This window comes from Talpa occidentalis, unplaced genomic scaffold, assembly GCF_014898055.3.
Source record: "Talpa occidentalis isolate TD23 unplaced genomic scaffold, MPIMG_talOcc4v2.1 talOcc4.12, whole genome shotgun sequence".
Classification (NCBI taxonomy): domain Eukaryota; kingdom Metazoa; phylum Chordata; class Mammalia; order Eulipotyphla; family Talpidae; genus Talpa; species Talpa occidentalis.
Window position 1 is genome coordinate 86,923,774 of NW_023601212.1, and position 26,967 is coordinate 86,950,740.

The 26,967-nt window shown below is 51.2% G+C and overlaps 1 protein-coding gene across 3 annotated transcripts in view; it reads left to right on the top strand.

The window, feature by feature from the left end:
* GSG1L (GSG1 like) overlaps positions 1–26,967 on the top strand; it is a 159,157-nt gene that overhangs the window by 46,835 nt on the left and 85,355 nt on the right. For all 3 annotated transcript variants that reach the window (XM_037507384.2, XM_037507383.2, XM_054693779.1), the window contains exon 2: positions 5,059–5,106. In XM_037507384.2, the coding sequence (XP_037363281.1) occupies positions 5,059–5,106 (48 nt within the window). The remainder of the gene's footprint in view (positions 1–5,058; positions 5,107–26,967) is intronic.

Here is a 26,967-nt window from a genome sequence, read left to right on the forward strand (position 1 = left end):
CTGTAACCAGGCACAGCGGGGCCCTGTCCTCCCATACCTTCTTCTGGATTGGAAGGCAGAGGACTCAGCTCAGTCTGACTCATGATGAGAACTTAAGCAACTGATGGGCCCTCCCTGAGTCTTAGTTTCTGTATCTGGAAACTGGCGGTGGGGCTCTATGCTCCCTAAGCACCCCCTCCCGTCTGTAGCGAGGTGGGTAATCTGGTGGGGGTGGGAGTGGAGAGGAAAAACTGGGGCCCACATGATGGTGAGCCATAGTCTCCTCCTATATGCCCCGGGGAGCCAGAGTAAAACTACCAGAGTCTCTTTCTCCGTAATTTCTCCTTAAAAACTGGCTTTTGGGGAATGAGATAGGACAACTCATGAAGGATTCCTGATAGTATCAAAAAAAAAAAAAAAAAAAGAAAAAAGGACAGAAATAAGACTGAGGTATTGGGAAAAGCAGACTTGCCTTGCTTCAACCAACCCAACATATGGAGTGATAAAAAAATCATACTATCCTTTATTTATCAGGCTCCCTTGAAAGAGGATAATAATTGTGAACACTGCTGAGTCCTCGCCGCGCACCAGCTGTCTCGCTGGTCTGATCCCATTTGATCCTCACTATGTATAAGGCAATAGCAGCTGCTATAACAAATAAACTGGAGATGTCAGTGGATGGACACAGTAGTTTCTTGTTCGTGTCACGCTTGAGGACAGGTGATCTTGGTGGGTGACCACTCCACTCTACACAGTGACTTGGGGACCAGACAGCATCCATATTGTGCCTCCCCTAGGATGTCAGAGCCTCCTGCATCTAAGCAGAAGAGGAGAGAGAAACCACACCTTCTCCACAGAAGCCCTCTCCAGGAGGTGCCATCCATGTGACCAAATGACTCCTGGGATGCAGGGGGTGCCGGGAAATTAAGGTGCTAGGTGAGGCGGCCACTTTCCAGAGGTCACTCGGCACTACGGACAGAGCAGCATTTTTTGATGGCCTGTTTCCCATTTTACAGATGGAAAAGTAAGACTTTTACAGTGGAAAAGTAAGACCCAGAGAGCCTGGTGCTAGACTCTCCAGACTTGGAAGAGTTAAGCTCTCAAGTGAACTCAACACTGTTCACTCTGTGAGTTCAAAGCCCTCACAGTTACCCATTATGGTGTTCATTTTAAATAAACAATTCTTCCGATTCTTCCAGCTGTAAAATCCTTGAGAGCAATTCTTCCTCTTGGTCTGCCCACGATGCCCAAGAGGCCCAGCTGGGTAGGTGCGAGGCCATGGGGCTGCCATTCTGATTCCAGGCAGGCATTTTGTTTTCAGTATTTCATCCACTTGGAGAAACGATTATCCCCAAAAAGTTGACCCACGTTTTGGGCTCCTGCCAGAAATCAAGGCATGGTACCATCTGTAAGAGATAAATAAATCAAAATATCATCAGCAGATAAGTGTGTGCCATCTGCAGCCCTGTCAGTTGAACTGGCAGAAGCCTCCGGAGAATTCCAAGGAAGTGCTTGCCAGCGCTCGGCTCCAGCCTGGAGAGTGAGAGGAGAAGATTCTCGCCAGGTCTGTTGGCATTTGTCTGGACTCCTTGCTCCCGGGACTCACTCCTTGGTTCCGGCCAGCTAAAGAGCGTGAACTTTCACCCTTGCCAAACACTTAAGATCTTTTCTCATTGGCCACATTTGTTGGGGGGCCAGGACCAGCTCTCGCTGCCCTTTCAAGTTGAAAGCACCTGCTCTGTGAAAACTAGCCATAAGCCTGCCAAGAGCTCGGGCTCCGTGGAGTCAGGGTCTCAGAACTGGCCCTGTTTGGGGCCCCTGGGTGGGCATCTCCAAATGCAGCCACATCCCCAGGCCTGCGGATTTCTCCTGCTGCATGTCTTTGGAGGGCATCCGGGATGTGCCCGAGGATAACAGGATTCTTTTAGCACCTGCTTACCTGCTGGGAGGGAGTGCAAAGCAGCGCCCAAAGGCGAACGATGTCTCTGCGCTGGGTCTGGGTCGTCTCAATTTGAGCCTGGCCTACACTGCTGGCTGTGCGGACTTAGGCAAGTTACTCAGTTTCTGTAGGATGGGATGGGGTAGTTTGTCAACCACTTTTGGCCCGGCACAAAAATATGTGTGCAATATATGTTAGCAATACTACTTGCTGGCTGGCTTAGTGAGACTGCTGTGCCCAGCTCTCTCTGTAGCCCCTGTTCTCCGCCGCCCCTCACCTGGGGACCCCCAATGCCTTCTGCCACCCCGTATTCCACAGAAACCTCAGCTACACCATCTGGTGTGGTATGGAATTAAGTCACTATCCTCAGACCCAAGATCCGGGGACCCAGCCAAGGACACTGGGCCCCCAGTTCCCCTCCCTCTTGCTGCCCAGAGTCCTGCTGCCAACCAGACCTGGGCTGCTGTATATTCATGCCAAGGGCAACTTGGCGCTCTGCACTTGTGTACCTGCCAGCCTTGGGCATCTGCCTCTGGCCACCTCCTGGATTTTGCCCGTTGCTCTGCCAGGTTCCCTCCACCTGCTTAGGCTGAGGTTGCAGAATAGAGCCTCCTGTTTCTGGCCTGGGAAGGCTTCCAGGCTCTCTTTGGGAGGAGTGCAATGTGTGTCTGACCTAGGATCCAGGGAAGAAGTCAAAAACAGCTCTTAGTCATGGAGCCAAGCACGAGGCAGGCGTTCTAATGCACTTTCTTCTGTATCCTTTTGCGAGCCTGGAAGGCCGGGACTCGATTTCCATTTGGCAGGAGAGGAAAAGGCTCAGAGAGGTGAAGCCTCATGGCTAGGAGGAGGCAAAAGAGGGATTTGAACTCATGTCTTGTGGTTCTGAGCCCAGACATCTCCATTTGCCTTAGGAGAACACCCCCTTTCAAAGAGGAAGCCTGGAGAGTGGTGATGAATGACAGTCAGGGTGTGGGTGTCAGCACATCAAGCTGATCCCTTTGCAGATGTTGCCTGATTTAAATCTAACTGAAGACATCTTGTTTTATATCCATTACCTCATTTAGCTCTCAAGCAACCCCATGAGGCTGGCATGATCATCCTTGACTGGCCAAAACATCCAGCCAAGCGAATAAAAACATTCCCCTACAGACCCAAGGCTGGCACATGGCAGAGATGGGTCCTGTGAAGCCAGAGTCCAGGCTCTTCGCCAGGCACACCCGCCCGGTCTCCGGGGACCAGGTCCTCTGGGCTCCCTGCCTTCCTCCACACCGGGCTTCCCTCTCTAGTAGATCAGACCTGGGGAAAGATTCCTGGAATCAGGCGTGAGTGGTGAGCAGCGGGGTGGGGGTGGGGGGGCAGCGTGAGCCGGCGCTTGTGCCTGGGTAGAGTCTCCAGAAGCCTGGCTTCTGCGTGTCTGCGGGGCCTGTGTCAGGCGTGCTCCTTGGTGGTGGGATGGGTGCGCCGCTGACAAGCTCAAGTCACCACGTGGAGGGCAGTTCCTGAGCAGCAACCCTCGCCCACTTCCCACCCTTGGCTCAGCTGGACATCTCAGAGCCAGAGGGTTGCTGGGGGCAGTGGCGAGGGCAGGACCTGGGACTGTGTGGCTGCAAAGGGCAAGCAAGTCCCAAGAAGTGATGCCCCAGGCCTGGAAGGAAGTGACCTTCACTATCCTTCTGAGCAAGGGAGTGAACCCTTCAAAGGGACATTTAGATATACCTTCTGGGGTTTGTTTGAAGATAACCCTGTGGTGGCAGAGGTGGTGGATGTGGGGTGGCCAGACTGTGGAGGGGTGACCATTCCCAAGCCGGGTGTGGACGCGGTGGTCTTCCTACGAGGCTCTCTGTCTTTGTAAAAAGATGAGAACTTCCCATAATAAAATGTTTCTGGGAGACTGTGGATTTGCCTGTGCTGAACAAAGTGGTTTGGCCTGGAATGTCCTGGGCCCTGCCCCTTCTGGACAAGTCAGTCAATGGGATGGGAAGAGGCTTGGAACCTGCGTCAGGCCCTGGTCCTGCCGCTTTGCAGCTGTGAGCGAGCCTCCATTCCCTCATCTCTAGGACGAGCGTGGGTCCTGTCCTCACCCAGCTGTGATGTGTGCCAGGTGCTGAGGCGGTGCCCACCCTGGACTCTCCGGGGTGGCCTCCAGGCCCCCACGAGCTGTGCATTGTGGCAGGTGTGGGGCTGGATGTGACTGCCCAACAGCCGCCCTTGGGGCCACCCCCTCTTCCCCGGAGAGGAAAGACACCCCCTTTCTATTGCCCCTTCCCCCTTAGATGGCCCCCAAGACACTCCAGTGCCTTGTCTCACCCGGCCTCCAGGAGGGCGGCCACACCTTTAGATTCTGCAAAGTCGCCTCATCTGGGCTGCGACCTTGATAATGGCAATCAACAGAATGTTCTTCCTTTATTTCTTCTACAATCCCCTCTGCAGCACCTCATCAGGCTGAGGACACAGCAGCGACTGAGACACATGGCCATACAGCTTCTATTTCTTGCAGAAACCCTGGGGGTTGTTTAGTAGAAGGGGGAGCCTCTTCGGGGGTGGGATCCCGATGGCAGCATCGCTGCCCCCCGTGCAGGCCCAGCGCAGCCAGCTCTTCTGATTCTTTACGGGAAGAGAAGGAGCAGGACTTGCAGGCACCCTTTCCCCTCATGCCCCTGTGTGACTGGGGGTCTGGCGTGTGCCCTCTTCCTGGGGCAGGCCTGGAGCCTGGGCTGCGGCTGCTCATCATGGTGCTCTTGGCATCAGGGAGGGCACTGGAGCCGAGGTTTCCTCCAGGCATGAGGGTTGGTTGAAGGCTCTCGCTCACCCACCCCATCATTCAGCTGCTCATTTATAATCTTCCACAAATATTTGTGGAGCACTCGCTATGGACCAGGCCCTGTTCTCTGGAGCCACGGGACAGGGCTGGACTTGGAGGCGAGAGGGAGGTGACCCCAGGTGCTGTTCATGGACTTTGCATCCATATTCCTTGGGGACGCGGGCTTTCCAGGAATAGGGCCTGAGAAAGATGCCCTTGGGGTCAGAGATGCTTGGGCCCTGCACCCCACTCAGTCACAGGACTCCTGGGTGGGGGCCAAGCCAAAGTCTGGAACCTCAATTCCTTTCCCATGCTGAAGACCCTCCTTTTGTTCTTACAGGTGAAATATGTCGCAGTTTCATTGACCTGGCGCCAGCATCGGAGAAAGGTGAGTGTACCCTCCCCAGCGCCTGCTGGTCAGCCTTCTTGCCCTCTCTAGAGACGCTTCCCGCCAGATGGCACCCCCAGCCCCTGACAGCTTCTCCTTCAGGATCACTGTGGCGTCCTCCCCTCCCCATACTTCCAGCCAAGATCCTGTTGCACAGCTGAGTTTCCTGAGCAGCCAGTGAGGTGCAGAAGTGGCTGGAGGAGGGTCACCCTGCCCTCCCTGCCCAGCAGGTGGCCCCGAGAGTCTTAGCAGTTCCTTTATCCCAGGGCTGAGGGGATTGTGTGGGGGTAGGATGGGGTCAGAAATGATGGGTGTGGGAGGCATTTTCTCCAGCTGTAGGATTTGACCCTGGGAGTGAAGCCAGATGTCCCGATCTTGTCTCCCAGACGTGGGACATCCAGCCTGGCTGAGAGGTCACACTCGTGTGCAGGGCCGGGTAGCCCCCAGAGTTTGAGCTCATGGTGATGCCCAGTGGGATGATTAGGTGCAGGCTGCAGCTTCTTCAAGGGGTACAGCAGCCAGGATTCTGTTCAGCTGCAAGGAATAGTGACCCCAAATAATTGGAGAAACTCATTTATTTCTCTTATGAAAGCTTGAAAGCCAGCAATCCAGGCTGGTTATGCTCCCTGAAGTCCTCAGGACCCGCCCCTCCCCATCGCCCTGTGGACGTTGTCTTCTGGCCTACAGCGGCAGCTGGAGCACCAGCCCTCACCTCTGCATCCTGTGCAGCAGGCTGGAGGGAGGGCAGAGACGAAGGGACAGAGGGGGCATGTCCATGCTAAGGGTCCCTGAAGGGGCCTCATGCCTCCTGCTCACGGCCCAGTCACACGGCCACTCTTAGCTGTAAGGGAGGCCGGGGCCTGGGGCTTTATCCCTGGGAGCCAAGGCGAGGGTTTTATTATTAGGAATAACAGGAGAATGAATACTGGAGGAGGCACTGCCACAGGATATAGGGTCATGGCCCTCCCCACATGCCTCCCCCTGCCACCAAGGGGAACGGCTGTCAAGACAACAGGAGATGGAGAGAGAGGGCTCTGGTCTTGGGAGTCGGGGTGGGGAACCGAGGCAGAAGTCCAGTCATGTAAACTGTGCCCACATGGGGGTCTTGGCATGCTTGGCTCAGTGAATTCTCAAGTCCAGGATGTGTGGCCACTCGCGCCCCCTGCTGGTGGGGCCAAGATGGTGGTTTCCCGCAGCACCAGGAGGTTCTGGGGGCCTGGAGGCCAGAACTCTGACCGCCCCCTCCCAGGGGCCTGTGTGTCACGAGGCTGATCCTGTGTGTCCACGTGTGAGCATGAACATATGTGTGCATGCGTGTGCAGTGCATGTGGCCAGGCATCTACAAGCAGAAGCAGGCAGGTTGCTCGGGCCTCCTCCCAGGAGGCATCAGATCTTTATTCCTGCCTTTTTATGAGGATGGAGGGCCTCACAGAGGTGGTGTCTTTGTGTTTTACTGGCCTCATGATTTTGCTCTCAGGCCAAGGACCTTCTGGCTGTGCATATAAAAATGTTTACAAGGGACCGAGTGGGCTGGCTTCACTGCCAGGTTGCAGAAGGGTTTCCGTGGACTTGCTACCTCTCAGGCATTTCAGCCCTCGGGGCTGGCAGGGTTTGGCTGGGCAGCCCCTGGCCTCTCCAGGAACCTCCCTCCCAGGGGTCTGTGTGCCTGCCTACCTGTCCTCACCACACTGTGTTTCACAGGTCGGAGCCCAAGCTGCAGGGATGAGGGCCTCCCTCCAGGGAGTCTGATGCTGATTTATGAGCCCAGGGGTGATATCCCCAGGGTGCACTTTTCTCCCTGGTTCTTGTCCCCATGACTCTTTTCTGGTCTGTGAAATAGGGTGACATGGCGGCATGGACACTTACTTCCGGCAGTGCCGCCATGTGCCAGGTGCTGTGCTGAGAATGCCACACACCAGCTCATTTCATGCCCATCTTACATCTGATGGGACGGCGGCACAGTTAGCCGAGTGCCCAAGGTCGCGCCCTTAGGGTGTTTGAATTTGACCTTGACTTGTCTGGCTCTTAACTTCCTGGTTCTTTTGCTGAAAAGCGAGGCTTTCTGAGACTGTGTGTGTGTTTGTGTGTGTGTGAATGCATAAGTGCACATGTACATGCTGGAGGGTGAGTCCGTGTGAGCTGGGTATGGAGGCAGGTGCATGTGGGCACATGTGAGCATGTACGTGCAGGTACACAGATGTGTGTGACAAATGGGGGTGTTTGTGCACGTGTTGGCATGGGTGTGTGCAATGCACATGTGAGCGCACTGTGTGAGCACACGTGAACATGTCATGTGTGCATGTGAGTGTGGATGTGTGTGTGCTGGCTATTACTTTCCCTCCGTCCTCCACCAAGGCCTCTGAGCTGAGTCCAGAGAAGTCCTTTGTCCTCTGTCCACCTGTAAACACAGTCCATCTTCGAAGCCCTTCTCAAGTGGCACCTCCGCTCGGTCATTTCTCCAGCTCATCTTGCCCCCTGCGCCCCTACCCTTTCCCCAGCAAAATATTTGTCATCGGTGTTTTATCATGACATGCATTTTTCTTAGTTTGCTGGCATTCTAGTTTTGTGTTTCACATGGGAAATATCTTTTCATTTTCCACTAGCCTAAGCCACATCCATTTTTCATCTGGATTCCTGCCATCATCTCTTCACTGCTACTTCTTTCCATTTTTTGTTCCCTGACTCACTTGTAGCCGAATGATCTTTATAAAGCATAAATCATCTCATGTGACTTCCTCGTTGAAAATCCTTCCTTGGCTCCCATCTCACTCAGAGTAAAAGCCAACATTCTCATTGTGGCCTCCAAGGTCTGTGGGATCCCGCCCTAGACCTGACATCTCATGTCCTGCAAACTGTCCTCCCTCACCACTCCAGCTCTCCAAAATCTTTACTGTTCCTTGAGTCAGCCAAGCTAGTGTATGCCTCAGGACCTTTGCACTTGCTCTGCTCTGCTCCTGAAGCATTGCTCTCAGCTCTCTGCAGCGCTGGCCCTTCTCATCATTCAGGTTTGGGTTTGGATGTCATGTTTTCAGGGGACACTTGCTTGAACATCCCCTTTAGTGGGCCTGCCTCCTGCCAAGTCTCTCACTCCCTTCCTTGTGGCTTCATATCACTTTTACTACCTGAAACATGGTCTGTGTTGAATGAACGAAACAGGAACATTTTCAACAGGACACACTCTTGTTATAAAAGCTGTGACTCCTGAGTGTGTAGAAATGACCATCTCCTATAAGCCCACCACCCTTAGATAGTCACCAGTATTGGTTTGATTTATAAGTCCTTGAAGATAGATCATAGACATGGATAGACACATATACATGTATACATACATGTGCGCATGTTGTATCTATGTATATGTAAGAGGATGGGTTGTTTTTCATCTCAGTACAGAGAACTCACCCTCTTCTTTGGGGACAGTTCATCCTGTAATATTCCACTGTACAGAGATAATTGACTCAATTCCTATAGGTGGACATTTAGGTTAGAGCCCCCACTGGACTCTGAGCACCTGTATCATAGTTGATTAAGAGCCATGTGTACATGTGTCTTTCTCCCTCACAAGGTTGGGAACATCTGGGGAGAACAGTGATCTCTTCTCCACCCCTGGAGCTCCAGGTCTGGGTCTGCATGGTGCACCATCGGTAGGACAGGGGAGTGAACACTTTAACAAAGTCTACCTGCAGGCCATGGGAGGCTGTGCAGAAAGAAAGGATTCAGGCAATTTGTGAAGAAGAAATGTTCAAATGCAGATAAATAGCAATGTCTGCCAGCGGGGAATGTGAAATTGCAGAGAAGCTTTTCCTGCTTCTCCATCTGCTTCCTCAAGTCTTCCCTGTTTCTCATCATCTCTTCACTGGAGCAAGATTCTTCTACCAAATAATTGTGACCATCCAGATAATCTTCAGACCTGGTGTATTGCTCAACGATACCCACAACAAGGTGGTGTAACAGGCTGGCCCCTAACTCAGAGGCAGTCAGCACTTATTTTTGCTCAAGTCTGTGGGTTGACGTGGGTTTGGCTGATGTAGGCTGACTTGGTTCCAGGAGGTAGATTGCACTCAAGTCTGCTTCTTGTGAGTTTGTTCTGGGGGCCGCATAGAGGGACAGGAAGATGCTAACTGCACAGCAAACTCTAAACCTTTGTTGGCATCATACCCACTAACATCCCATGCAAGTCACATGGCCAAGTCCAGCCTCAATGGGGCAGAAATACACAGCGCACACAAAGGTGTGGGCTGGAGGGTGAGTGGATATTGGCTGGATAATAGTCAAATCCTGTGGGCCTGACCAAGGCTCTTAGGGTCTGTTAGCAGCTGGTGGTGCTGGAACTGGTCCAGCTGGGTCTGCGGGCATACATGTTCCTCAAGGTCTCCCCTGGTCATTGTCATGCAAAAGTAACCTATTTATTTCTCCAACATTTGGGTGTGGTCCTTCCCTCGCCAAACACCAATGTGCGCCAGCCATTTCCACGCATGCCTTTCAATCTGACAAACGTTTCCTGAGCACCTACTTTGTGACTAGCTCTGGGCTTGGCAGTGGGGGTGCAAAGGTGAATGAGGTAGAAGTCCCTGGCCTCCAGGAGTGGCTCACTGGGAAGAGAGCTAAGTGCGTGCTTATCAGACATGGCCAGGGCTCCAGACGAGGGCTAAAGAATCTACCCTCCCCTGGAAAAAGCTGGGGGAGGAAAGGATGGTCACCTGAGATCCCTACTGTAGATGTTTGGGTTTTCTACTCTTTGTTCTGTTAACAAGACCCCCAATAAAGATTTGACCCAAATTGTTCATCAAGGTGTGACATGGGGAAAGACCTCAGGCCCTCAATCCCAGTGGAGCTTGCTCTCGCAGGCAGGCGGGCGCTCACTGAGAATGAATGAGTGAGTGAATGAGCTTCTCCTGATAGTTCCTGGCCGTCAAGACTGTGCCAGGAACCTCCTAACTGTCCTTCTGACTCCTGCTTCTCAGTCCTTGTGCAGCTGGATCCCGCTGCAGCAGCTGAGAGCAGTGATGGAGCAAGTGCCCTGATGTGCTCGCTGGAAGCTGGCTCCGCTCTCGTCTTCCACGACCCCTCCCTTCCCGCCTCTGTGTCCTTCCTGTGTCTCCTCTTCTGTTTCCTTGGTGTGCCCTCATTTTCCTCCATCTGCCTTCCCGGCCTCCCATTCCTACCATCCTTCCGCGAGCCTCGCTCCTCCTGTGCCCTTCTTCATGGGTGGTTTATTCAAGTTGTCCTGACAACCACCTCCTTTTCACTTACGACATATTAAAAGTTATTTTAATTAAAAAAATTAAAGTATCAGTATAAGGTACTCCCACATATCATTTAAAAAGTCCAAAAGTGGGCCTCCCTGGTGGCGCAGCGGTTGAGAGCTGGGTTGCGAAGCTGCCCACGGCCTCTGTGGCGCAGGTTCGATTCCCGGCTGCTCCCAGGCCACCGGAGGAGGGTCCCACATGGTGCTCAGACCTCTCCTGCTGCCCGCTGCTCCCCTCAGCAGTGTATTTCGTCAGTCTGCCTGCTCTGCTCCCCGCTCTGGCTCTGGTGAATCCTCTCACCCTCCCGCGCTTCTGACTGTACCCAGTGCTTGTATAAATAAATAAAAATAAATCTTTAAAAAAAAAAAAGTCCAGGGGCCTCCCTGGTGGTGCAGCGGTTGAGCGCTGGGTTGCGAAGCTGCCCGCGGCCTCTGCAGCGCCGGTTCGATCCCTGGCTGCTCCCCGGCCACCGGAGGAGGGTCCCACATGGCGCGCAGACCTCTCCTGCCGCCTGCTGCTCCCCTCAGCAGCGTACTTCGGTCCTTCTGCCTGCTCTGCTCCCCGCTCTGGCTCTGGTGAATTCTCTCACCCTCCCGCGCTTCTGACTGTACCCAGTGCATGTATAAACAAAACAAACAAACAAACAAATAAATAAATAAAACATGCCTCTATAAATAAAAAAAAAAAAATTAAAAAAAAAAAAAGTCCAAAAGTACTAAAAGTCCTATAAGGAAAAAATTCCCCTTTCCCGCTGCTGCCTGCTTCCTGTTTCCGCTCTCCAGAGCCAACCTTCACATCCTTAAGCTCATTCTCCAGTCATTTATCCTTTTTTTCTCCCATTATTTGTTGATTATTCAGCTATAAATGTTAGTTCTCTTACAGCACCTCTGACACTCTTTCCTTCTTTTAAACTTCCCCAGGGTAGTTATGCTGAAGTTGTTGGTTAAATCAGTGATAAACTGTTTATATTAGCATGATATGTAAATGTTATTTACACCTGCGCCATGTGGGTCAGCTCCCTGCCCGGGGATCGAACTCGTGCTGCTTCACAGTGCTGTGGATTGCTTCACAGTGCTGAGACTTAACTCCTTGAGCCACCAGGGAGGCCCTACTCAACTTTTATCTTTCAACCATTCTATTGCATTTTGAAAATGTCTACAGTTATATTAAAAAATTTAAGGGCTTTTTCTTGTTAGCTGAATGTTCCTTTTTATGGTGTTCTGCCTTTGTTTCATAGTCACACTATCTTCTCATAGTTCTTTGAGGATTTTACTTTTTTTTTTAAGTTTTCTTTTGTAAAGTTTTCTTTTCTTTTGTAAAAATTTAACATCTCACTTCCATGTTCTTTTGGATATTTATTTTAATTCTGTCCTGTTTTATATAAGTTTTCCTTAAGTATCAGATGTTCATATTTAAAAGCGAGGTCCTAATATGCTATTTGGAAGCTCTTGGTCCAGTGGGGAGGATCTTATCAATGGGCTTCCAGTCATGCAAAAAGTCCATCTGGTCAGCCCACACCCAGCCTTTTCTCTTCAGCTGATTGGTTTCCCCAAGAGGAACCTTAGTGTATGAACCTACCCTCCCATTCTGGGAGGTGAATAGGGCAAAGGTCCTGGGCTGATCTCAGTGTCCCACATATAGGTGTCCTTTAATTCTTTTAATTAAATTAATTACTTAAATTAATTACTTAAGTTAATTCAATCAATTAATTAATTTAATTAACTTTAATTAATTTAAGTAATTAATTTAATTCTTATACTTAAATTAATTAAATTCCTTTAATTTTTTATTAAAGATTTATTTATTTATTTAAACAAGCATTAGGTACAGTCCAGATGTGCGGGAGGGTGAGAGGATTCACCAGAGCCAGAGAGGGGAACAAAACAGGCAGATTGACGAAATACACTGCTGAGGGGAGCAGCGGGTGGCAGGAAAAAGTCTGTGTGCCATGTGGGACCCTCCCCCGGTGGCTGGAATTGAACCGGCGCTGCAGAGGCTGCGGACAGCTTCGCAACCCAGCGCTCAACCACTGTGCCACCATGGAGGCCCCCGTCCTTTAATTCTTGGTTTTCAGCCTGAAACTCAGCTGGGACCATTGTCTCTGTTTCAGGTACTTTCTGAGGAGTCCTCACTGGCTTCCTCTGTGTGCATGGTCAACTTTTAGCCTTCCCTTATCTGCTAGGTCATTAACCACCAGCCAGTAACTTTCTAGTTTTTAAAATGTTGACATCTTTTGTCTGTTGTCATCTCTTGACCTGTGGGTTTATGCTTTTCTTATTCCTCTACTGTCATCATTATTGTTGGAAGAGAACAGAGATAAACGTTGACTTAGCCTGTACATTTTTTTAAAGATTTATTTATTTATGCATACAAGAGCTGGGATACAGGCTAGAGGTACGGGGGGTGAGAGGATTCACCAGAGACAGAGTGGGGAACAGAACAGGTGGATTGACCAAAGTACGCTGCTGAGGGGAGCAGTGGGCAAGACAGAAGAGGTCTGCTGTGACATGTGGGTTGCTCCCTGGCTGGCCCGGAATCGAACTCATGCTGCAGTGGCTGCAGACAGCCTCATAGGTTGCGTCTTAACCCTTGAGCCACCAGGGAGGCCCCAGCCTGTACATGTTTAATTCCATTTTTGACTTCTTAGATTCACATCTTTCCCCTGACCTCCAGGCTCTACTTCCAGCTCCCTCCTGAGCTCCCTCCTGAATGCCTCCAGCTTCTGAAAACTCAGCTTGTCCCCAGTGGGAATCACTAACCTTCCTCCTTATTCATCCTGTCTTTATCATCATCTGCTGTCTCCCTAGTCAGAAACCAAGAAATCACCCTCAACTCTTCCTTCTCCAAATTCAATTATTTGACAAGTTCAATTTCTTTTGTCTCTGAAATATAGTGTACACTTGCATCTCTACTTTCTCTCTCCACTGCCTAATTCAGCTTCTCATCACCTTGCCCTTGGATTATAGCAGTCATCTCTTTGCTGGCCTCCCAGATGCCTTTCCATGCTGCTTGAACTCCTATCCTCAATGCCCATCAATGCACACAGTAGAATACTATACAGCAACAAGATGAACTGTCCACAGTACCATGGATGTTGAGCAAAAGAGGTCAGATTTAAATGAATACAAACTATGTGATTCCTTTTATGTAAAAGTAGGAAACAGACAACATGAATCTATATTGCTGAAAGTCAGAATAGTGATTGCTCTTGAAAGACAGATGTGGCTGAAGGAGAGTATGCAGAGACTTCTGGCGTCTGGTGACTTCTGTTTATTAGTCTGGGTCCTAGTTTATAAAAGTTCACCAAACTGCACACTTAACGCTGTAGGCACTTGTGGTATGTGTGTGATATGTCAATAAAATGTAAAACAAAAGTTTCCCATGCTTCAGTCTAAATTATCATTCTAAAATGAAAATCTAACTAAATCAGGCTCCTGCTTAAAACACTGTCCTCACCCCCAAAACCACACAGAACACTGTGGCATGGCGCTCAGGACCCCTGCGATCCACCTGTCTGCCTTTCTCTCTGCACCTCCTATGTTCTCTGACAAGGACCTCGTGCTGTAGCCCTGCGTCCCTCCTTGAATGACACTTCCCAGAAGGCGCCATCACCTCTCAGGCCTCTGTGCCTTTGCATATGCTGTTCCCTCTACCTTTACCATCTCTTATATGCCTTGAAAACATCTCTATCCTTCAAAACCCATGTGGACTTGACCTCTTCTGAGCCACCTCTAAACTTGAATTACCTGTGGTGACTGGTTCCGTGAGTGTCCAGGTGACCTCCTCCACCAGACTGGACGTTTCCTGAGGACAGGCACTGGGTCTTGTCCTTCCTGTGGCACCCATGCCCTAGAGCATAGCAGTCAGGGACACACTGGGTGGCCCATTTGGGTTTGGGAAACTGGGTGCTGACTCCCGGTCAGAGGAGCCCGTGGCTCTTGGATCCTGCCCCACCTGGGTGAAGCTGTGTTTCGAGACTTCCCTGCTCCGTATCCATTTCCCAGTGAGCTGGGATTTCTGGCAGCCACCAGCCAACAAGTTTTGTGAAACAATCTCCAAAGCTTGTCGTTTTCATTTGTTTAATACTTCAGGGATGTGTGACAATGTGGTGACTCTGTGGCCACATCCTGAGTCCTGGCTGAGTCATTTCTCACTTCAGACCCTGTAATAGTCTCTTGTTCCCTGCAACCACTGTTCTTCTGAAATTGATTTACAATTTTGTTGCTCACTTAATTTAGTGCATTTTATTGATTTGTGTCACAGAACTGAAACATGCATAGATCAGAACATGCTAAGCAGGGAAGGGAGAGGGACACCAACTTCCACAGATGCCCAAACTGACATTGGAACTGAAAACAGGTCAGCTTGCTGGCTGTGGCCGGAAAACGCTGGGTGGCCCGCACATCCTTGGCCTGTGTGTAAATCCTGGACCATCTTTTCACTCCTGGCTGCCTGAGGAACTTTCCATCATCCTTCCTGAGCCAACCCAAAGGTCTTGCCTCTATCACGCCCTCCCACACCCCTAGGCTGAGCCAGTTATTCCCTCCTCCACGCTCGCAGGTCACAGGTACGTAGCTGAGGACCCAAGTGGGAATTCCGATTCTTTCAACCCAATGAGCCAGATGCTTGGGGACATGAAGAGGAAGGAGGCGGCCAGAGTGCTTCCCACTTCCATTATTTCATCTCACCTGCTTTTCCCGGGAAATTCGGAGACAGCTCTTCCCGCCTCCTGGCTGAGTGTGAGAATCCCCCTTCCTCCCAGTGGCCCTGGTCCTCCTGTGGAGGCAGCTGGGCTCTGGAGTCCTCCTCCAGAAGGTCCTCTCCTGGCCATTCTCAATAAAGTACCTGGTGCCATGTAGCTGTTGGGGGCAGGACAGACTGAGGCCTTGCTCGGGAATGACCACCTTTGTCTAGTGGTCTGCACCCCTCCACGCCAGACTGTGTGCCAGGAGCTGACAGGCAGGAGAATCACCCACAGATCCTACTCTTGAGGCTTCCAGTGGAGAAGACAGGCCAGGAGGCGGAGGCACATCTGTGCATTGGGGACCGAGGTGGAGATGGACCCAAGGTATAGCAGGAATAATGACAGTCCAGGAAGGCTGCTTGGAGAAGTGTGATGTAGGGAGGGCTCCAAAGGAGGATCAGCATTCTTTCTAATGCATAAGGAGCACTGGGGAAGGTCACTCCTGGTAGAACAAATGACACATGCAAAAGGGTGAGACCAAGTATCCTCAGTGCCTGGCACGTGGCAGATACACAACAGACATTTACTGTGTGACTGAAGAGTGGAAGGAAGTGGCACCCAGAGAGGTTAAGTGCTTTGCTCAAGGTCACACAGCAAGTTAAGGTTAGAGTGAGGCTCACCTACCAGGCGCCTGAAGTCTTTTGTGGCAGCTCCTGCTCAGTTCTTTCTCCTAGGATTCCTTCCTACCCGCCCCGCCATATCTTTTCCCCTAGCATCACCTCTGTCCTCCCACCTCCCCCATTCTGAAGTGCTGGTTCTGCCACTTTCTGTTCTGAATTTCTAGATTCCTCTAATTACGTGCTCTTATTAAAAGTGATTAAATCCCCGTGCCTGGTGGAGGCCTGCTCCCGGAGATCACAACATCTAATAATTGCTTTAGTTGCTCTAATTCCAATTATTCAAGATTATCTTTCCAGGTAATTAGGTGGCTGGGTAGTCTCGCCTGCTCACTCTCTTGGAGAGCGTCATATTAACCCCAAACAGTGGCCAGCTTTCATGTCTCGTAATTGGAAACAGTTTCTCCATGGTGAGAAGACTCTGTTAGGTGTAAACAGTGGTAATTTAAATTTCTAAATGACTCCTTGGTCTTATCATACTTTGATGTGAGAAATTACATCCATGTTTAAATGCAGCCCTTTGCCTGCTTGTGAACAGAGGTGTCGGCTGTGTTAGGGGGCACTGGGCTTGCTGAGGCACAAGGGATCTGAGGGGTTTGAAGGGTGGCCCTTTCCACAATCTGGGAAGCCCTTCTACAGGCTGGGTCTCTGTCTAGATGAGAGGCCCAGGCTATGGGTCATTTCTATGCCTGGGATGGAATTTGCAAGACCCTTCCATTTGCTGTAGGCCCTGAATTCAAACAGGGCTTTCTCTTTAGACACATGATGGTTCCTTTGAATGAAGTTAGACATGCAGCTACAAATCAGGGGGCCACGTGCAGTTGTGCAGGTTACTCACTGTGCAAATCTGGAAGTCACTGTGCAAATCTGGTTTATGTGAATGGCATAGGGTTGGGCAGGTTGAGTATAGTGAGTATGCCTGCTGAAAACCAGTCCCTAAGAAATGGGGTCCTCACTATGGGCCCTGGCACACTCATTGAGCACTTGCTGTACCATCCCTCTTGGCATGTTACCCATTCAGGCCTCTCCACAGCCCACAAAATAAGTGGTATTGTTATCCCCAGGTTTCAGATCAGGAAATCAAGGCTTGAGTGGGGGAAGGAACTTGCTCCAAGACCAGGTAGTGGCAGTGTTGGGATTTAAACTTGCAGCCTCTGATAGCAGTGTCCATGCAGAGTCTAGGCTCTGGGTTCAAACCCCTGCTCTGCCTCACCGGCTGTGGGGCCTGGGGCATGCTGCTGCCCCTCTTCACGGCTCATTTCCTCGACTGTAAAATGGAAGGGTAGCGTGCACTCTGTGGATGGCTTCTGCTGTCAGGTGGCATAATCCACGTTGGGAGTTGGCACAAGACCTGACTCAAGCCTTGCCAGGTAAATATCCTCTTGTGTTTCCCCCAGCTCCTTGGTTTGGCCCGGCCAACTGGAAAGCCACTTGGAAGGTAACTCGGTTTGCATCTCTTTCTACCCAACATTCAACTAAACTTTAGTGACTAATGCACAGAATTCTAGTCACTGCTAGATATGTCCACATGCCTTGTTTCATTTCATTCTTTCAATCATTCTTATGTTATCTCTGGCTGACAACCAATGACACAGACTCAGAGAAGTTGAGCCACTTGCTTGAGGTCATACAGCAAAGCGATTATGCCATCCATCCATGCTATTTCTGCCACCCCTCACTGGCCTTTCCACTCTGGCTGGCTCCTCCAGCCCAGGAAGTTCTTTCGTCTGCTCTGCTGTGTGTTCTGACCCAGCCAGGTGGCCCATTGGTTCACAGCTGCCAGGAGCAGAGGGAGGTGGCAGCTGAGGGGACCCATAGCTGATCCAGGGCACCCTCTGCTCCTCATGCATCCCATCTGCTGGCTCCTGCAGTCTCATCATTTGCAGCCATCTGCCAGGCTCCCTGGAGGCACTGCAAAGTCTGGGATGTAACTCAGAACCCCCAAACCTGCCACCTCTAGCCTGTGTGAGGAGCAGAGGGCTCAAGCCGTGAGCAAGGATCTCGAGCCTGAGACCCCACACTTGCTCAGAAGCCCCAGGTCTTACAAACTCAAGAGAGAGCACCTTTCTAAAGGAGCGTCCTGGAGGCTGCAGCCCCAGCCCTGGTCCAATGCCCAGGAACTGCTCCTGCAGCCTGGCCCAGGTTCCGGAGCCAGGCTCACTCCCACAAGGCTTTGCTGCACTCAGGCTTTCGCTGGAAATTTCACTTTGAGTTTAAAACGTCTTGCGTCTCTTGGCAGGGATGTGCTGGCCCCTGCTTGGCCACAGACACTCTGGCCTCTTACGTTTCTGATTGTCAGCTGTGCTCTGCCAAAGGCAGAGAAGGGCCCAGTGTGGAGGGTGGCGGGACTTAGGGGCACGAGAGGAAGGACAAGTGGTTTCTCTACACTGTTGTCTGTCCGGTTGGCCTCATCATGCTTAACCCTGTCCTGGCCCCTCTCAGTGGGGACTAGGCAGAGACCATCAAATGTTTTCTTTTTCATTAAAAATTTGGGGGGCTAACAAATTTATTAAGATATAATTCATTTATCATGCAGTTTGCCCACTGAAAGTCGACAGTTCAAATCTCCTCTGTGAATTGTGCCACAATCACCACCATAGATTATGAACATTTTCTTTACCTGAAAAGAAACTCTGTTTCCTTTAACCATCACCTCTCAATGCACCGCCCCACAGACCCAGGCCACCACTGGGTAGATTTGCCGATTCTGGGCACAGGTGAATAGAATCATATAATGTCAGGACTTCTGTGATGGGCTTCTTTAGGGTCTCAATAACCAGCGTGTAGTACTATAAAGTATGTCCTCTCCCTTAGGACTTTCTAAATGTTTTCTATCCTCTGGTTTACTGTATTGTAAGAAGACAGGTTATACTACCGGTTACACAGGGGATATGTGTCCATCGACTGCATCTTGTCAGCAAGGCTTCCCGCCAAGTTTTCAGTTTTGGCGGAGTCAAAAGTTCTTCGTGGGTTTTCCACTGTGCATGGGCGGGGGGGGGGTGTCAGCATCTCTAGCCCCGTGTTGTTCAAGGGCCAACTGTGTTGACAGTGAAAAATGTGAATTTTGAACTTAGAAGCCCATATTCTTGTCCCTTCAAAGCCTTGCTCAGTGACTTGGGAGCTGACCCTGACCCCTCTCCTCCCCCTCCTCTCCTGCCTACCCCCCCCCACAACACCCCTCCATGCAGCAGGGGGACAGGTGGGGAATGGGGGGGTGCTCCATGAAGCTGTGAGAAACCTCTCCTGATGTCTCAAAATATCCCCCTCCAGTAACTCAACAATCCCGCTGGGGTGTCTGCCACCCTCTAGCTTGCAGATTCGGGGTTCTTACTGTTTTGAAATCGGAACACCGTTGCCTGCTTGGTTCCGCAGGGTTCCCACTGCACACCCACCAAAGGCCTGCCAGCCCAGGTGTGTGCTCAGTTGTGGTTTTGACTCCCTGTTCCACAAACTCAGCGTGAGGAGCCTATAGTGAGAACCTACATCATAGACTGCAGTTGGCATTGGAAATAAAAACCCAAGGAGAGCCTTGAACCCCAACTTTCCCCCATCAGGGTGTGATGAGCTGGGGAGGTGGGACCCTGGCTGCTTTCAAAGGCCAGGACCCATGAGTGGGGTCTTCCTGGGGATCCATCCACCCTCCCGCTCTGCCCAGTACAGAGGGCCACTGTTGACTGGGGGTGGGATGTCCTCTTTGGGCCAGTGCTGTCCATAAAGTCTCCTTCACAGCTCAGGTCTTTCCTCAATGTCACCTCCTGGGAGAAGTGTTTCCTACCACCTTGTCTGAAAGCGCATTGTGCAACCTTTGCAATGACCTTGGAGGCATTTGCTTGTCTTCTGTCTTGTTTACATGAGCCTCTGAGCTCCGTGAGGGCTCTACCTTGCCTGCTTCATTAGGTGTAGGGCCCCAGCACAGGGGCTGGTAGCCTGGTAGGCTCGGCCCTACCAGGTGCCGGGCAACCACCAAAGCCAGGAGCCGCTGTGCTGAGCCGGGCACGGTGCCCAGCCGTCCCATGGAATTCTTCTGGCAGCCAGGGACACAGGGGCTACCATGTCCCATTTTGCACATGGGGAAGCTGGGGCTCTAGGGGGTCAGCACATCCTTCACACTCACACTGCGAAGTGTCGCCACTGGCCCAGGGCTGGCTGCCCTCCAGAAGTAGGGCTCTGTGGGGGCGCCCTTGGCCTCAGTTCTAGGATCCTCCACTTCCCATTCTCCACTTCTTTGGAGATGAAATTCATGGCTTTTAAGGCCTTCCTCCCCTTCCTGCGCCTCCAGGGCGCTTCTCCCCTGGAGGTTCATTTAGATTAAATGAATGCGAGGAGGAGAGGCCCTCATCACCGCTGAAAGGCCCAGCCGGCTGAGCAGGACGGTGGCGTGCCTTCTGGGCCGCGTGTACCTTCCTTCTGCTGTCTCATTACTTCCCGCGGAGTTCTCATCAATGTCGCTTTAGGACTGAAGTTGACAAACAAACTAGCAGAGAGGGTGAGGAGGATTTAATTTAGCTCCACTCCGTGCCCGTCTTCCCGGCACTGGCGTTTGTGGAGGGGGTGAGGCGGGCTGGACTCTGCCGAGGGACCCACACTGGGCCCAGCGCTTAGAGCTGCCGGACCTGGGCCTGTTTCTGAGCCTCTCAGAGGTAAAGGGGACAAGAACCCCCCACTCAGCCCCCATCCCAGGCATTTGAGTTCTTGTGTTCTGACATGCTTCCTTCCGGAGGGTGGATCTGGGTTTGATTGACAAAAGCTTTTGATGGTTTCTATCCTACTCACTGGATAAACCAGTACTTGCCGAGCACGGCCTGTGGACTCCCCCAGGTCTGTTCTAGGCCTCTGTCCAACAGGACTTGTTTTTGGTGAGGCAGGGACTCAGGGGAAGAGCCTGAGCTGATACCCCCGTCAGATCAGGCCTGTGATCGCCAGCGGTCACGCAAGGCTCCTGTTCATTGATTGACTTCTCTCTACCCCTGTTCCCTCCTCCCACCCCCTTCTCTTCCATATGGGCAACCGTCAATTCCATTTAAAGTGTTTATGTTTCTGTGTGTTCTTACAAATGTGTCACTTTTTGCATATCTTACATGTACATAAATAGTCGGTGTATTAGTCAGCCACTTCTGCAATAATTCTGTATAATAAATCACCCCAAAACTCAAAGGCTTACACAGCCAGGGGCTATTTTCCTCGCTTTGGGTCTTTGGGTTGAGTGGGCTTTGTCTTAGGCCATGGGGGGGGTTCAGGTCTGCCCCGGGCGCCCTCTCCTTCTGGAGCCAGCCTCTCCCTGGGGGATATTCTCACAGCAAGAGCAAAAGAACCAGAGGAGGGAGCGACATCTGTGATACTTCTCAAGCCTCGGCTGGGGGTGGTATCTGGCCCCTTCTGCCCATATTCCACGGGACAAAGCAAGTAGCAGAGCTGGGCTCAGTGTTGGTGGGTGCGGAACTCTGTGCTGTCCCAGGAACGGGGTCTCCGGATGTTTGCTGAGCAGCGGCCCGGTTGATGGCAGCGTGTGTGATAGATCTTGTTTGGTTGCTTTAGTTTGCATTAAACACTAGCTTAAGGCGCATCTGGGCAGCTGGAGCACATCTAACCCCACACCTGCCTGGGGTTCATGTTGTCCCTTCTGAGCTGCCCAGTCTCTGAGAAGGACCCCGAAGGGCGTCCTCAGGCCTATGCTCCCAGGGCACGTGTGAGGGCTGTGGGGTCATAGGGCAGGTGTACTATATCTGCAGAATGAACACCAGCATTACTGAGTGTCCCGCACCCCCACATCTGGACCGACACCGGGCTGTACCCAGCTTGCCAGTGTTTGCCCACCTAATCAGTAGAAAGCATGAAGTGATGTCTCGCTGCCTTAATTTGCATTTCTCTGATTAGCTCTATGTCTGAGTGTCTCTTCGTGTGCACCTCAGGTTTGGGTTTCTACTTTTGGAAATTGCCTCTCCACACCCCTCACACTGGGTGCTTCCCACCAGGAGAAAGGCCCAGGAGGGTGGGGAAGGCCTGGCGAGGGCCTGGGCTGTGAGTGGCGGCGTGCAGGCATCCTTTTGGCCATGCTAGGCTGAGGTTGGAGAGGGGTAGCTACGCGGCTGAAGCCTTGGTGAGCTCAGGGAGGCGATTTCAGCCAGGAGGAAGCCCAGACTCATCCTCTTTGTCCTGATATTAATTATTTAGGCTTCATGAATGGCTTTGAGATGGGAAACTTGTCCCTTGATTGGCCTTACAAAAACCCAAATGAAGAAGTGGATGTCAAATTATTTACTGTGTGGTGTGACCTGGAAATGGCCCACAGGCACCTAGGGCTCTTCTTCCTCAAGTCACTCTGGAAGTCAAGAAAAAAGCATTTCTGAGCCACATCAGTCGAGGATTGAGTTGTTGCAAAGGGCTCCGTATTTCCAGGGATAAAGAAGTGTCCTTAGGGCTAATAACTCACTGGGTAACTTGCTAGTTGCTTATGGGGGCTGAATCCATTCATTCAGTCACCTGACATTGCTTGAGCACCTACTATGTGCTGGGCCCATGCCAGACCCTGGATACAGCAGAATGAACGTGTAACAAGCAAAGGCGGGAGATGGTGTTACCAGCAGAGGAAGAACCTGGAATGGGGTGTTGCCATGTGTGGGGGGCAGGGGAGGAAGGCCTCCCTGGAGAGCTGTCATCTGAACAAAGACCCAAGGAGGGGAGGGCGTGGGCATGGGGGAGGTCAGTGAGGTGTTACAGAAGAGCAACTAGAGCAGCTGCTGACACCTGGTAGGTTATAGTTGTTCTAGGAAAGCTGTTATAGTTTATGCTCGAGGGAGTGTGTCTCAAAGGGTCATGGGAACAGGCTGGGACTGAGGTGAGGGACCTAGAGCACAGAATTTAAGGAGATCCCCAGACCCTGACTCTCAGTTGTGTGCAAGTCCAGGCCTGGCTAAGAGGTGCAACTGGGTCATACCACGTCTCTAATACACAGAGTAATACCCAGGAGGTGCCCCACAGAGAGGGGTGGCCAGCTGTGCAGGGGGCCTAGGGAACCCATAAGAGCAGGAATGAAAGAGGGTGCAGTGGAGGAGGGCAGAGAGCTGGGATCCTGCTTGCCCATTCCTCCTCTCTGTGCTGGGTGCCCTGGGGCATGTAGAATGGAAACTGGCTCAAAACCTTACCTCACGAAGATCACTGTGAGGCAGTTATACCAATAACAATGCCAGCAGTCAAGGCTTCTCAAGACCAGACATGACAGAAACACAGCACAGACAGGTTAAAAGAAAGGAGGGAATTTAGGGACCCAAGTAACTGAAAATAGCCTTCAGGCATGGCTTGATCCAGGACTCAAATTATATCATTGGAATCTCTCTTTTCAACTTTGCAGTTTGCTTTGCAGTTTCTCTGTTATGACTTTATTCACAGGTTGGCTCTTTATAAGGTGGCAAAATGAGTGCTGGAGGGCCCCAGAGAGGTTGCAGAACAATCCCAGAGGGAAGAGAGCTTTTCTTCCTCAGCAGCCTCCATGAAGCCCCAGCGTGATTCTCACCGGGCTGGCTTGGATTATTTGCCCTTCTTGAGTCAATCATTCTCCTTAGGGAGACACAAAACTGATTGACTGGGCCTGGGTCATATGCCCATTCCTGAGGCCTGAAGTGAGACCTTCTCAAACTATAGGACAAAAGGTGGGAGAGGGGATGGTTCCCTCAGGAACACTTGGTAGCTGTTACCAGAAGGAGAGATGTACTGGGTGACTGTACCCCCAACACTGTGATTTCACCCTGTCACCTCCCAGGTCAAGTGGTTCTCACACCTGGTTGCACATTGGGACCATCTGGGGAGATTGTAGGACATCCTGACACCTGGGTCTCGTCTCCACAGACTCAGATGCAATAGGTCTGAGGACCCCAGGATCCTTAATTTTTATATGCTTGTCTGGCAGCCAGGGCTGAGAACCACGGCTCACCTGGGCCCCCGCCCCTTACTTCACTCTGTCTGTTATCATTCTGTGATTAGGAAAGATTTTTCAGTTTCCTAGTTCATACGGAGGAAAGCAAGAAAGCAGCCGTGACCAGACTCTGAACTCCTTAGCTCGGGGATTAAAGGGAGCTCCAGGCTGGTGCCCCGCTCCCCGGGGAGGGAGGTGAGGATGACAGTGTGGCTTCTGACGGGCTTCAAAGCCACAAAGGTTACACCCCTGCCACTGGCCTCGGGCCATTCTGAGGACCCTCTGACCCTGCCCTTTGTTGCACCCCACCGCCAGTCAAATGTCAGCAGGAAACTCACTCTTGGCTGAACGGGATCCAATTAGAGGCCTCTCCCCGATGTGAGGTGGACCCAGCACACGGAGTCCTGGTCTTTCTTTTGTTTTCTCTTCACTCACAAAGATTTTGTTTTCCTTAGGACTGGGCATGGGGGTGGAGAGGCTGTGAGGGACCAAGTCAAACACTTAATGAGACTCTCCCTCAGGGGACTCTCCTCACAGATGTTATTTTTTGCCATGTCCTGAGGAGATGACAGAGTTGGGTGGGAGAAGGTTCTGGAGTCAGATATACCTGGACTGGAATCCACACGCTGGGACCCACTTTTCTTGAAGGATCTTGGGATCTTGATCCTGACCTGCTGAGCCTCAGTTTCCCCTACTGTCAAATGAGGCTAATAGGAAGGCTACCTGAGTAGATTTTGTGAGTGACATGAGAGCACATGTGAAGTGCATGGTCGGCCTGCACGTGCTGGCTGCCATGGTTCTCCTCACCTGCTGGGTAGGTATTATTGAGTGTTTACTTTCTCAGGGACTGTGAGAGGGGGGAGTGTGGGGGCGCTCTCTGTCCTCATTGAGCTCAGGTCTAGTGGAGGAGACAAACATGAATAAATCATTCTAAGAATGACTTATGCACTCAGATAATTATGATAAAGCGCTGATTCGAAAGCTACTCTTTAGAATCCCCTGGGGAGATTTTCAGAACTATGGATGCCCAGAGCGCCCTGACATCCTCACTCCCACACTCTCCCACTTAGAGATTCTGATCCACTGGCCCTGGGCTGGGGTCTGGGCCTCAGTGCTCTTTAAACTCTCCCTAGGTCAGCGCGGTGTGTGGCCACGGTTGAGACTTACTGGTCTGTTGAAAGGGGTTTGGTAACTGAGTGCCACAAAGGATGCTTGTCTAGAGAGGGAGTCAGCGAGGAGGGCCTGTAGGAGGTGACCTCGAGCTGAGAACTGAGGGATGGGTATGAGCCAGCCAGATAGGAGCTTGTGGGGCAGGAGTGGGGAAGTGTTCCCAAGCAGGAAGAGCATGTGCAAAGGGCCTGTGAATGAAGGAGACAGCATCAGGGAGGGGGTATGTGAAGAGGCCAGTGTGCTGGCCTGGAGCACACACATGTGAGTGTGGAGATGTGGTTGAAGAGAAGCCAGTGAAGGACTCTGGTGGGTGGTGACAAGGCCAGATTTGCATTTTTCAAAAGAATCCTGCTGGCTTCTGTGTGGAGAGTAGATTGACTGGGATCCAGCAGGCTTAGTGTTGGTTAGTTGGTTGAGGGAGTGGCTTGATGTAGAAGTCAAGGTTTAGGTTTGGCATCAGCCTCTGAAACTGAAACCTTAATCCTCTGAGCCTCAGTTTCCTCATCTGAAAAGCAATAACAGTGGTTGCTGTGATAATTAAGTGGGAGATACGTCACTGCCCATGTCCCAGTAAGCACTTCATCACTGCCGATCTTTGTGCTACTCCTTAGGTAGCTCTCTCTTGTCCGTAGGTCCTCAGCAGGTGCCATTCTCTGCTCAGATTCTTTGCCAAGCTTTTATCAGTGTATCCCCCACTAGTCTGGCCAGGACTCTCAAGGGTGGGGATTGAGACCACATTGATTGTGATTCCATTTCTAGCCCAGGGCCTGCACTTAGCACTTATTTAATCAATATGGATAAATGAGAGAATACATGAAGGCATAAATGAATTGATAACTCCCCCTACTCTTACAGGGTTAGGACTGAGTCCTCTGGACTGACTTGCGGTCAGGCAGGTAGGGAACACATCAGGGATGGCTTCCCACACGGAGCATCTAATGCCTGGTGCTCTCCTTGGCGAAGATGGGACAATAAGGGTAGACAAGGTGCTGTCACTCCTTTCCTTTGTTTTGTGTCTGCGAAGCCTGTTTTATTAAAATCCAATTAGAAGTTCTGCTTTCCAAATTCTAACAACAGACACTGTTTCATCTGGCTAATATCTCCATGTTGGCATAAATGTGGTTTTGTTTGGATCTCCTGGGCTGCTTTCTGCTGTCATCATTGGAGGTGCTGGCACCTTGCCTGGAAATCCTATATTCTAGGTATGCTCCAAGCAGAATCATATTCTTGGTAGGTATTTGGTCTTTATGTCTTTGCTGACTTGGTAATGACACCATCACTCATCTTGTCATCCTCAGCCCTGTGGCCCCCATCCTGTGGAACCCACCAACCTGATGGGGGTACTCCCATCCCCTTCCCAAGATCCCTGCCAGGGGCTGAGCCTGTGGCACCATCTTTGGATGATCATGGCCTGTTCCAAACTGGTCTGTCTTTGCCCACTTTCCCCCTGCTCTGCACCCTAAAATCACACCCAGGTTTTTTGCCTCAAAGCTTAGATTTTCTGTCTCTTTTTTCCTCTCTGAAATCTTCAGTGGCTTCTCATGATCCCCAAATTCTGAACCCAGTCTCCTCCTCCAATCAGCTTCTAAACATTTCCCCCAATTTAACCCCATGTAGCTTCACTGTCTACCCCTCCACACTCTTACCACCTACCACCTCAACCCCCCAGGGACACTCATTTTTCCTGGAAAATGTCCCATCACTGATTGTATCTTGGACTCCATGCATGTAGGGGCTTCAGCCTGAAATGCTGGCCTCTCCCACTGTTGACATTTACAACCCCTTCAAAGCCCAGATCAAATGCCATCTCCTTTAACAGTTCTTACCCATTTACTCACACTTCATTGCTCCTTTAAGTTAGATATAAGTGAAATGTCCAAATGAGGAACAAGACAGATACTGTTTTCTGGCAACCCGATATATGTCTATCCTACTCTCCTCCCTCCAAAAGGAATTTCTTTTGTTCCTCTATTTCATGTACTCACTCTTGGGGTGAATGGCCCTATATCTCCATCCCAGGAGTGAATCCTGATTGATCTGAATCAAGAAGGTTATCCGGTCCTCTTGACGGTCATGGGCTCAGTGGTAGGTGTGTGTGACCCAGTTCTGCTGGGAGACAGTTGAAAGCTTTCTTACCCTTAAGGAGAAATGAATCAATCTCCTCTTCCACTTCAG